Source organism: Mauremys reevesii, linkage group 10 (genome assembly GCF_016161935.1).
Source record: "Mauremys reevesii isolate NIE-2019 linkage group 10, ASM1616193v1, whole genome shotgun sequence".
Lineage (NCBI taxonomy): Eukaryota > Metazoa > Chordata > Testudines > Geoemydidae > Mauremys > Mauremys reevesii.
In genome coordinates this window covers 65,479,944-65,492,481 of record NC_052632.1, presented here as the reverse complement: position 1 = coordinate 65,492,481, position 12,538 = coordinate 65,479,944, and the positions used below count along the sequence as shown (strand labels likewise).

At 43.8% G+C, this 12,538-nt stretch overlaps 1 protein-coding gene across 16 annotated transcripts in view; it reads left to right on the top strand.

Annotated features, from left to right (window-relative positions):
* SNX29 (sorting nexin 29) overlaps positions 1–12,538 on the top strand; it is a 484,058-nt gene that overhangs the window by 367,360 nt on the left and 104,160 nt on the right. Inside the window, exons 20-21 of one of the 16 annotated variants that reach the window (XR_005585777.1) lie at positions 10,942–11,061; positions 12,192–12,343. The exons of 12 other annotated variants lie outside the window; for them this stretch is intronic. Coding sequence is in view for 1 of the 4 variants with exons in the window: in XM_039492895.1 (XP_039348829.1) it covers positions 10,942–10,965 (24 nt within the window). In the remaining 3 variants the exon portion in view is untranslated. Of the gene's footprint in view, positions 1–7,279; positions 7,390–10,941; positions 11,167–12,191; positions 12,344–12,538 lie in introns of those variants that run through there. 3 more of the 16 variants (XR_005585776.1, XR_005585773.1, XM_039492895.1) reach the window with 3 other exon arrangements.

The following is a 12,538-nucleotide window of genomic DNA, read 5'->3' as shown; positions in this document are numbered from 1 at the left end:
TGAAATTCAAGAAGGACAAATGCAAAGTACACCTCTACCCTGATATAACGCTGTCCTCGGGAGCCAAAAAATCTTACCGCGTTATAGGTGAAACCGCATTATATCGAACTTGCTTTGATCCTCCGGAGTGCGCAGCCCCACCCCACCCGGAGCACTGCTTAACCACGTTATATCCGAATTCGGGTTATATCAGGGTAGAGGTGTACTACACTTAGGAAAAAATAATCAATTGCACAAATAGAAAATGGGAAATGACTGCCTAGGAAGGAGTACTGCAGAAAAGAATCTTGGGGTTATAGTGGATCACTAATTAGGTATGAGTCAACAATGTCATATTGTTGCAAAAAAAAACCAAAACCCATCATTCTGGGATGTATTAGCAGGAGTGTTGTAAGCAAGATACAAGAAGTAATTCTTCCACTCCAGTCAACACTGGAGTATTGTGTCCAATTCTGGCACCACACTTCAGAAAAGTTGTGGACAAATTGAAGGAATTGCAGAGAAGAGCGACAAAAATGGTTCAAGCTCTAGAAAACATGACCTATGAGGAAAGATTGGGAAAAAATTGATTTGTTTAGTCTGAAGAATAGATGGCTGAGGGAGGATATAACAGTCTTCAAGTATCTAAAAGGTTATTGTAAAGAAGAGGGTTATAAGTTGTTCCCCTTATCCACTGAGGACAGGATAAGAAGTAATGGACTTAAACTTCAGCAAGGGAGATTTAGGTTAGACATTAGAAAAAACTTCCTAACTGTAAGAGTAGTTAGGCACTGGACCAAATTACCTAGGGTGGTTATGGAATCTCTGTCATAAGAGATTTTTAAGAACAAGTTAGACAAATACCTGTCAGGGTCTAGATAATACTTAGTCCTGCCTATCAAGATCCCTTCTAGTCTTACATTTCTATGATTCTCCAAGTGTCTCTGCATATTCCCATTTATGGGTATTGGGCTGTCTGGTGGCACCTAACAGTAAAACCTTATCCAAGCAGTTCCCACATCTCCTACCAATGTTTTTGAATGTTCTGAGGGCAAGCCAATATATGGGGCTGCAGCAACCTCTGTTGTCTCAGTTCCTTACAACTGCACCAGACGGAAGTGAACTGCTTTGGTCCATCAGGTCTGGTGTTTTTCTCCATTTATAGTGCATTGTTAGTTTATAGTTGTTGTTCTTATTATAATTTTAGAATAAGGTAATTTTAAGTTTAATATGATGTAGATACTGTGACAAAGCTCTGATCTTGTCTCAGTGGGTCCCGCATTTCCTGGTGGATTTCGCTAGCCTCAGAGGCTCACTGTGATCCTCCACGTAGCCTTTCTCTCTCTAAAGGCAAGGATCACAGCCTACTGAGCCATTTTTATCAGAAGCCAGTAAGGGAGGTGAGGAGAAGCTACCCTCCCTCGCACAGTCTCTGTTGTCTCCCAGTCTCAGTGATTAATCAGGGAGAGGAGGGGGAGCCCGGGCTTGCCCTCTCCTCCAGGCTCCAGCCCAGGTACCCTAGTAGTAACAGCTGTGGTAGCTGACTTTTTGGAAATAGGATGCGTACAATTCCCTGGGCCACTTCCCCACAGCAGCCCCCACTTCCTCAATATCTGCTTCACCCTTACTTCAGGGACTCCTTCCTTGTGCCTGATATGCTTTGTACTGCTCAGTATCTCCAACAGCACGGCATCCTTCTACGATCCTGACACACACATGTATACACCTGACTAACTGAGAGGCTTTTAACTAGTTTCAGCCAGCCCCTGATTGGCTTCAGGTGTCCCAATCAACCTAGCTGTCTTCCCTGCCTTCTGGAAAGATCTTAATTGGACCCAGTTGTCTTAATTGAGTTGGAGCCACTACCATTTGCTTATCCTGGTAACAGGGATTTGTTTAGCCTGGGGCTAATATATCTGTCTCCCACTACTTTACTGTAGCCATCTGGCCTTGCCTCATCAAAATACCTTAATACAGTTTCATAAGTTCAGTTCCTTGTGTGATGATGGAATCACAGAAGAGGACTTCCAAAGATGTGTTCTGTGCCCAGCCGTCCTTCCAGTGTTGCATGAGCATGTGTGGGGCCTTAAGTGCCTGGGAGAAGGACACTTTCCTTCTGAGTTTTCTGTGCGGTGGTGTAAGCAAGGACAGACAGAACAGACTTCACGTGCTTCTGCTTAAGGATGCTCTTGCTGCTAAACTGTCTGATTACATAAGATCATCAGATCTGAAGACTAAGAGGCCTGTTTTGGCTCCAGTGACTTCCTCCAGCAGGGCTAAGTTGTCTAAGGGTTCCAGATTGTTGGGGTTTTTGTCAATACTGGCTTCTGATCCTTCAGCTAAAGTTGTAAAGGGTTCAAAGGCTGACTGCCTGCTAAGGAACCTAAAACTATTTCAGTTCCTACTATATCTGTTCCAAAGAAGAAGTTGAGGGAGAAAATGGCCACTGTTAGCAGTGCCAGATCCCATATATCAGACTTATCAGTTCTGTCCAATTCTGACATCGCCTCTACAATTCTGACTTTGAAACCCAAATCGATTCCAGGTTCTGCTGGAAAGTCCAGAGCTGTGGAGCTGAGTATTTCTTTAGATCTGGTAATTCCAGGCTTGTGGTGCCTGTTCTGTCCTCTGCTCCTGTTCTGGGATCACCCTGGGATCTGCAGAAGATACTAACAGTGGTGACTGATGTCCACCTGTGATGGCGTGGACAGGCCCACTGGCCCCCTGCTGAAGGCCTCAGTGTCCTACCATACCCCGTGCCAGGGAGGAGCAGAAGAGAAGTCCTCCAAGCAGCCAGAATGGTTGCAGAGAAGCAGCCAATCAGAGAGGTTGCCCAGCAGGCCCACATGCAGGAGATGCAGGGCGAGAGCCAGTCAATTGCTGCCTGTAGCTGGAGGAGAGAGGACTATGTTCCTGACAGGCTGAAAGAGCAACAGGAGCAAGGACAGCTCAGTGCTGGCAGGGATCTGGTTGGCTGCTCGGACTGAGTAAGGACTGAACCCAGTGAGGGCTGCAAGAAGACAGTGTCTCCAGGGAGGAAGCCCTGGGGGTATGGCCAAATACCAGGGCTGGGGCAAGTTAAAGACTGTACACCCTGGAAGGGGTTTGTTCTGTTTCATGTACAGACAGTGTCTGTGACTCAGCTGGAGAGTTTGAGTCACTGAAAACCTATCTGAGAAACCACCATTGGGGGTTATCACAAACTGAGAGAGAACAAGCACACGCAGTTGACCAGGGGGCGTTTGTGAGAGGTGAGTGCTACCCTGTTACACCACCTTTCAGTGGCTGAATGTTCCTTGGATCAAACAGACATAAACTTGTCGATGAAGAAGAGACAGTCTTCCTCTTTTTTATGATCTACTTTATCTCCTGCAAAGAGAACAACAGAGGAAATGTTTAGTCTTTCTCCAGATCCTTCTATGATGCCTTTTCCTGACAACACTCCTATGGGATCTCAAGACGGCTCTTTCTCACCCTTTTATTTTCTTCACCCTACAGTTATGTTGCTGTCTCCAGTGTAATTCATAATGGATCCAAGCTTGGATCCTTCTTTAGAGGAGGCAAGAGGAAGAATCAAGAAACCTTATTCTTCCCAGATTATGCCTCTTTATCCTTTTGTTCCTCCTCCTATGGGTATGTTTCCAGATCTCAGCTACTGGAGACACTATCAGCCCTGGTCTTCATGGCCCTATGGGTTTCACCACAACAATTTTTGGATCAGCCTTTTTATAGGGAGAAAGCTATGGAGGAAATCTCCCATCCAGTATTTGACATTCTTCGGGCTACCTCCATGAATAGTATGTCACTCCCTACCTTGAGCAGTCTTCTGCAGACTGTTTGGTCTACTCCTGCTTCCTGTCAGCCTATTTCCAAGAGAGCAGGCAAACAATACTAGATTTCACATGAAAGGTTCTCTTACTTTCACCCACTCCTGTACCAAATTCACTGATGGTGTCTGCTGCCAGTAACAGGCTTAGGTCTGGCCAGGCGCACTCTAGTCCTGTTGATAGATTGGGGAGGAAAATTGGGATGAAAATTTTCTCATACTCTTCTCTGGGAATTAAAGTGGGTAATTACCAGGCAGTGATGCCCCATTATCATTTCCACCTTTGGGATAGGATGGCATTGTTTGTCCAAGTTTTGCCACATAATAAAAGAAGGCTGGCTAATGCTGTTTTGACAGAAGGGGAGAACGTGGCAAAGCATGCCTTCAGAGCATCATGTGATGCTTCAGACTCTTCTTACAGAACATTGGCATCTCAGTTACCTTGAAGATGATATCTTGGCTCAAAAGTGAGATAGTGACAGAATTAAGATTGTCTATGAAATAAATAAAAAAATAAAAATCTGAGGCAGACATGGGATAGGGAAAATTTTAGCTCAAATAACTTATCAAATTTAGAGCAGTTGAGAATGGGGTCTTATAGTGGGAAACGCTGGGCACCGTTAATAATAGACATTGCTACCAGACCACGTACAGCTATATATTTGTGTCCATTATAATAATGATAGAATTGTCCCATTTTTGGCGTGTCTGTAAGCTAACTGATGGGAAGACAGCTGCCATGGTAAATCAGATCATAAGAGGTTCTATACATTGACCCTGATAGTTTGTAGGAAGATCTTAAGTGTTACATTCTTCCTCCCCCAACAAAAGGGATGGCGATTGGGATGTCAGTTGTGTGGTGAATCCATTGTTGGGGGCAATGAAGGGTTAGGCTAAGAGTTGCTTTCCACCCACCCTTTCCTCCTGGTCTGGCTCAAAGCCAGGTTTTTCTTTTACTGGCTTTTTTTTTTTAACTGGATATTGCCTCTTGTTTTAGGGGGCAGCTACCTCCTTGGTTTTACTAAAAGTTTATAAACTTGCAGCAGCCTAATGCTTAAAATCATTCTCTATGTCTGTGACTCATTTACCTGGATGTCCTGATCAAGTTATTCTATAAAAAATGCAATTGGGGGGTTGCATTGTTTTTGTGGCTGTGACAGACAATATACATTTGCCAGTAAATGTTTTCGTCTAATTGCCAGTTTACACATTTAATAAGGAATCTGTGAGCGTATGTGTTGTCTCACTTGTATGTTATCAGTAATAAATACTCTGCAATTAGAAATTTAGTTAATTATTTTGATGATATATGAACCTGAATAAAATCCAGCACAATCTCCCATAGTTTTATTGTCTGAGCATCGATTAAGAGGAAAATACTGCGGTGTGTTTTTTGTTTATTTTTCTTCAGAAATGTAATAAGATGCACCCAGGAACAAATTGGTTGTTTAAGAAGATGTTCAGTATTGCAATATTTATAAAATAGATTGGAGAAAGTGCTAGAAAATATGCTCTAGGGAACAGTCCTACTTAACAGGGAGATGGGCTAGCATTACCTAATATGCCATATCTATATCTTCTTATTATTCTATGGACCTGAAATTAAAATAGGAGTGGAATATGGGGAGAAGAATTGTGGATAGGAGCCCAAGTGTTGCGTGAGGGAGTTATTTTTGTTCACCACCTACTTTTAAAGAAGTTTAATACTTTATATATTTACATGTTTCTAGTTTACATGGAGAAATGTGTTTGGAAGGTGAAAAATTTAGTTTGGGTCATGTTTTCAAACAGGGTGTTGGATGGGGCAGTAGTATTTTTTTCAATCCCACACACTCTCCAGGCAAACACCACATGCAGTGTCACAATATGTGTTTAATACATTCTGTTGGAATCTCTTATTTTATCATGTAGACTAACTGAATGACTGAATCCATAATTTGTCAATATCTGTCTAAATGCATTATTCAAATGAAGGTTACCTTATTAGGATAAATCCCACATGTGAGTACTGATCTGGGCATCTAATTTTAGCAACCGTGTTTATGTGGCTAAAATCAGATACTGTTGTTTTTCCTGTTTTGTTCTGTCCTCCATTTTCAGATATCTACATAAAGTATTTAGTGAAATTTAAAAAAAACAACAAAAATATCGTTCTGTAATGTACTTTTTTAATGTTGTGGAACTTTCAATATATTATATTATTTTATTATACTTTGCAAGAAATACTAAAGAAAGTCATGCTTCTTAGGTCAGTTCTCATATTGATTTGCTCAGCCAAACCCTGATTTTATAATTTGATTTTATATGGTTTATTTTTATCTGAAATGTTTTTTTTCTCCCTGTCCATTCCTAAGGCTTTTGTGTTTCCTGATAATTTTACAACATTTTGTGTGTTCCATGAGGCATTTGTAAAATCCATGTTTATCTGTTTTTCATTATTTTCTATTAGAATTATGGAAAAATCTTAACAAATTTTGCCTCTAGAACTCTGAGTGCATGCCATTCTCCACAGTTCAGTATATTGTGTAAAGCAGAAATGAACAAGGACACACAGAATCATAGACTATTAGGATTGGAAGAGACCTCAGGAGGTCATCTAGTCCAATCCACTGCTCAAGGCAGGACCAACACCAAGTAAATCATCCCGGACAGGGCTTTGTCAAACTGGGCCTTAAAAACCTCTAAGGATGGAGATTCCATCACCTCCCTAGGTAACTCATTCCAGTTCTTCACCTCCCTCCTAGTGAAATAGTGTTTCCTAATATCCAACCTAGACCTCCCCCACTGCATCTTGAGACCATTGCTTCTTGTTCTGTCATCTACCACCACTGAGAACAGCCTAGCTCCATCCTCTTTGGAACCCCTCTTCAGGTATTTGAAGGCTGCTATCAAATCCCCCCCTCACTCTTCTCTTCTGCAGACTAAATAAACCCAGTTCCCTCAGCCTCTCCTCGTAAGTCATGTGCCCCTGCCCCCTAATCATTTTTGTTGCCCTCCGCTGGACTCTCTCCAATTTGTCCACATCCCTTCTGTAGTGGGGGGACCAAAACTGGACGCAATACTCCAGGTGTGGTCTCACCAGTGCCGAATAAAGGGGAATAATCACTTCCCTCGAACTGCCGGCAATGGTCCTACTAATACAAATACACATACTAATACACATCAGATAGACAAAACTGTGAATTTTACTATAGCTTTCTGATTAAGCTGGGAGTCATCATCACTTCACACACGTGGCCTACCAAGGAGAACAGAGGACCCGATATTGATGTATCCTTTCACTGAAGCACCAGTATGACATTAATTTATACAGCCAGTTGCTTGGTAGAAGTTATGTTGCTGGTAAAGTAATCTACCACAGGAGGATGTTGGGATGGTTTCCTTTAATTACTAAAGGCCATACTGCCAACTTGTGTGGCTCTTAAAAAAAAACAGAAGAGAGTTATGGTAAATCTGTTTTTCTCTTTTATGCAGACATCAGAGCTTGAAGTCCAGGTTCCTTAAGCAGAGGACAGCCTCTGTATCAAGTGAGGCTAGGTATGGTAAACCATCACTAGATGTTGAGTCGGGGATTCTTCCACCATGTGAGTTATTGTCTGCAACACTGCTCCACAGCCATAGCCCTTGTCTACACTACGATTTTAGGTCGAATTTAGCAGCGTTAGATTGATTTAACCCTGCACCCGTCCACACGACAAAGCCATTATTTTCGACTTAAAGGGCTGTTAAAATTGATTTCAGTACTCCTCCCCTGATGAGGGGATTAGTGCTGAAATCAACCTTGCCAGGTCGAATTTGGGGTAGTGTGGTCGCAATTCAACGGTATTGGCCTCCGGGAGCTATCCCACAGTGCTCCATTGTGACCACTCTGGACAGCGCTCTCAACTCCGATGCACTGGCCAGGTAGACAGGAAAAGGCCCGTGAACTTTTGAATCTCATTTCCTGTTTGGCCAGCGTGGCAATCTGCAGAGATGACCATGATGGAGTCCCAGAATTGCAAAAGAGCTCCATCATGGACCGAACGGGGGGTACGGGATCTGATCTCTGTTTGGCGAGATGAATCCGTGCTATCAGAACTCCGTTCCAAAAGATGAAATGCCCAAACATTTGAAAAAATCTCAAAGGGCATGAAGGACAGAGGCTATAACAGGGACTCGCAGCGGTGCCGTGTGAAACGTAAGGAGCTGAGGCAAGCCTACCAAAAAACCAGAGAGACAAACGGCCGCTCTGGGTCAGAGCCCCAGACATGCCGCTTCTGTGATGAGCTGCATACCATTCTAGGGGGTGCCCCTGCAACTACCACACCCCTGTGCTTTGACTCAATCAATGGAGTAGCATGCAACAGGAATGCAGGTTTTGGGGACGAGGAAGATGAGGAGGAGGAGGTTGAAGATAGCTCACAACAAGGAAGCGGAGAAACCATTTTCCCCGACAGCCAGGAACTGTTTCTCACCCTGCACCCAGAGTCAGTACCTCCGAACCCACCCAAGGCTGCCTCCCAGACCCACCAGAACTTTCACACCATAGTCTGGCCAGTCATGAAACTGATTTTCAAAGCTTCTCTGATGCGCACCGCACCCTCCTTTACTCTTCTAATTGCCCTGGTGTCTGGCTGCACGTAATCAGCGGCCAGGCGATTTGCCTCAACCTTCCACCCTGCCATAAACGTCTCCCCTTTACTCTCACCGAGATTGCGGAGCGCACAGCAAGCGGTAATAACAAGAGGAATATTGGTTTCGCTGAGGTCTATCCGAGTCAGTAAACTGCACCAGCATGCTTTTAAACATCCAAATGCACATTCTACCACCATTCTGCACTAGCTCAGCCTATAGTTGAACCCTGACTATTGTCCAGGCTGCCTGTGTATGGCTTCATGAGCCATCACATTAAGGGGTAGGCTGGGTCCCCAAGGATAACTATAGGCATTTGAACATCCCCAATGGTTATTTTATGGTCTGGGAAGAAAGTCCCTTCCTGCAGCTTTTGAAACAGACCAGAGTTCCTGAAGATGTGAGCGTCATGTACCTTTCCCGGCCATCCCACGTTGATGTTGGTGAAACGTCCCTTGTGATCCACCAGTGCTTGCAGCACCACTGAAAATACCCCTTGCAGTTTATGTACTCGCTGCCTTGGTGCTCCGGTGCCAAGATAGGGATATGGGTTCCGTCTATCACCCCACCACAGTTAGGGAATCCCATTGCAGGAAAGCCATCCACTATGACTTGTACATTTCCCAGAGTCACTACCCTTGATATCAGCAACTCTTTGATTGCATTGGCTACTTGGATCACAGCAGCCCCCACAGTAGATTTGCCCACTCCAAATTGATGCCCGACTGACCAGTAGCTGTCTGGTGTTGCAAGCTTCCACAGGGCTATCGCCACTCGCTTGTGAACTGTGAGGGCTGCTCTCATCTTGGTATTCTTGCGCTTCAGAACAGGGGAAAGCAAGTCACAAAGTTCCATGAAAGTGCCCTTATGCATGCGAAAGTTTTGCAGCCACTGAGAATCGTCCCAGACATGCAACACTATGCGGTCCCACCAGTCTGTGCTTGTTTCCTGGGCCCAGAATCGGCGTTCCCCGACATGAACCTGCCTCATTAACACCATGATGTCCACGTTGCTGGGGCCCGTACTTTGAGAGAAGTCTGTGTCGATGTCCTCATCACTCTCATCACTGCGCTGCCGTTGCCTCCTCGCCTGATTTTGCTTTTGCAGATTCTGGTTCTGCATATACTGCAAGATAATGTGCGTGGTGTTTACAGTGCTTGTAATTGTGGCGGTTATCTAAGTGGGCTCCATGCTTGCCCTGCTATGGCGTCTGCACTGAAAAAAGGTGCAAAACGATTGTCTGCTGTTGCTCCTATACATCTTAGACTGGCATCAGACGGTGCAGTATGACTGCTAGCCATTGTCGTCTCCTGGCTGCTCGCCAGAAGACGGTGCAGTACGACTGCTGGCCATCATCGTCTCCCATTTATGTCCAGGGCGCCCCCAACCGACCTCACCGAGGCCAGCCAGGAGCACACTTATCTGCCCAGGCGCCCCCAAATGACCTCACCGAGGTTGGCTAAAAGAGCACCCACAAGACGACGATGATGGCTACCAATCGTAATGCACCATCTGCTCCCAAAAGGCAATGAGCTGCTGCTGTGTAGCACTGCAGTACCACGTCTGCCAGCACCCAGGAGACATACAGTGATGGTGAGCTGAGCGGGATCCATGCTTGCCGTGGTATGTTGTCTGCACAGGTAACCCAGGAAAAAAGGCGAGAAACGATTTATTGCTGTTGCTTTCATGGGGGGTGGAGGGGTTGATGACATTTATCCAGAACCACCAGTGACAGTGTTTTTGCCCCATCAGGCATTGGGATCTCAACTCAGAATTCCAATGGGCGGCGGAGACTGCGGGACCTGTGGGATAGCTACCCACAGTGCAATACTCCAGAAGTCGACGCTAGCCTCGGTACTGTGGATGCACTCCACCGAGTTAATGGTCTTAAGTGGGGACACACACAATCGACTGTATAAAATTGATTTCTAAAAAATCAACTTCTATAAATTCAACCTAATTTCGTAGTGTAGACATACCCATAGTGTGGGGAGGAAAACAGGCCAAGCCAGTGCATAGTTCCGGCAACTCTGGATGAGTGGCCATGTAGCCTGTTGAGCCTGGTCCGGGATCGATGATCAAGTGGACACAGAGGCAGGTGTAGCTTTGGACTCCTGAATTTATTTAGTGTATTAGGCTCTCTTTCCCACCAGTGCTTCCCCTCTGTAAGGACATAGTTTTCAGCTCCCTGGACATGCTGATAATCCGTGGTAAAGTGGCAGTAGAAAGTGCATGAGTTGTCATTAACAAAGGGTTTTCAAGAGATCAGACATCATGTCACATCCCAGTCTGTAAGAGGTGAATCTATGTGAGTTCTTTTTATGCATCCCTAAACACTAGTCTCTTCTATCATATAGATCATGTTTTACCTTTATAGAATGTCACATCCCAAATGGATAGATTATGCATTGTACAAACATTTCTATGACGAAGATAACGATTTCTTTAATATTTAAGTTGCTCCATTTTAAATGTAAAGTATGTGTCTTTCACATGTTATCCTCAAGTACTCTTTCATGGTAAAGAACATCAATCAACTCTGGTGCTGAAGGCTCTGGAAATAACAGTGAGGACCAGACCAGGGTAGGAAGACTTCATAGAAGAATTGAAGGACAAGAAGAGAGTGAACCAAGCAAGAAAGAAGAGTGAGGTTGCTCTAAATTTGGGATTAAAATGAAAGAAGATCCAAGACCGAGAATAGAAAAAGAGAGTTTGTATTAAAAACTGAGACTAGGAGTGACATGGAAATGGAAACAGAGTGGTGGGAGGATTATGTAGTGCCTTGAAGGATAAGGGTTAGGTATTTGAATATAATGCTATAAAAGAGAGGAAATCAGTGATGGGGGTCAAAAGTTGTGGTGAAATGGTCAGTAGCTGGAAAATAAGGTAACTTTATCAGCAGCATTTGAGTGGATTGGATGAAAAGTTACTGGGGGCAGGCCAGAGAAAAGTAGGTTACATCAGTCAAGGTGAGAAATGATCAAAGAATGGCAAGAGTTTTAGCAGAAGGAATGGATTTTGGTAGTGACATAGGGAGAAAAGTGGTAGGATTTAGCAATAATTCTTGGAATAAATTTACAGAAGGGGAGAGGTTTTGAAGATGCTTAGCCCAGAGGGAGAGGTCTTGCATCCTGCATATGGCTATGTCGGCACCCTCCAAAAACCCTTCTCAGAGGTTTTAAAAAGGAACTCAAACAAACCACTGGGAACTTACTGATCAGTTAATCAGATGTCAAATATATTAAAATATCCTAAAGTGCATTCAGTTTAGTTAGTATGCACTGTAGAAGAATATCCATCAGTTATCTAATTTTAACTTTAAAAAAAAAAAAGAGAGAATTCCCCAGAGAGCATAGCTGGTTGCAACATGTCAAAGGAGAAATTAGCCTAAAGAAGGCTACATCAACCATCATCTGGCTCAGTGTAGCATACCGCCCTCAGTTCTGTGGCTCTCTGTAGCCAAACTTCAGCAGGCATCCTCATCCTGGATTACTAGACTCACACCCAAGCAAGAAATATGAGGCACGTTATCAGCAAAGAAGTTCTATTTGAAGGTTACTTTCAGTGGATAAGGGAATCAATTTATTGAATTCTGACAGAGGACACTACTGTTAGTGAACTGCTGCTTCCTGGAGACTTCAGAGAATGATTTTTGTACCTTGCTGATTGTGTGGATACTGCAGATTTTTAAGGGGACGATGTATTGCAGGTGACTTTCAAAATTACGTTTGGTGCTTTTGTGCAGTTTCTTCCCATTTTTTTTATTGCTCTTTAGGAGGTTTTCAGACTTGCTGAGAAAGAGAAAAGGAAAAAAGAAAACTGCAGCATTTGTGAGCACTGAGACAGAGTACAACTATTGTAGCTGATGGTTACTGCTCCAACTTAGGCTACTGGATAAAGTTGGGGTTTTTTCAAACTTTTTGAACCATTCTGTTACTGTTATTTATTAGATTTCTGCTCTTTAATTATACTGGGCTGAAAAAGAGAGCACTAGACGAATCTCCCAAGTCATCATAATAGGAAAAAAGATTCTTAGAAACAGGAGACCTCTAAAGCCTGCAGTTCTCTACTGTAATTTGTGTAACTGTGTAAAATAATAGAGAATTGCCATGTCTGCTTTCT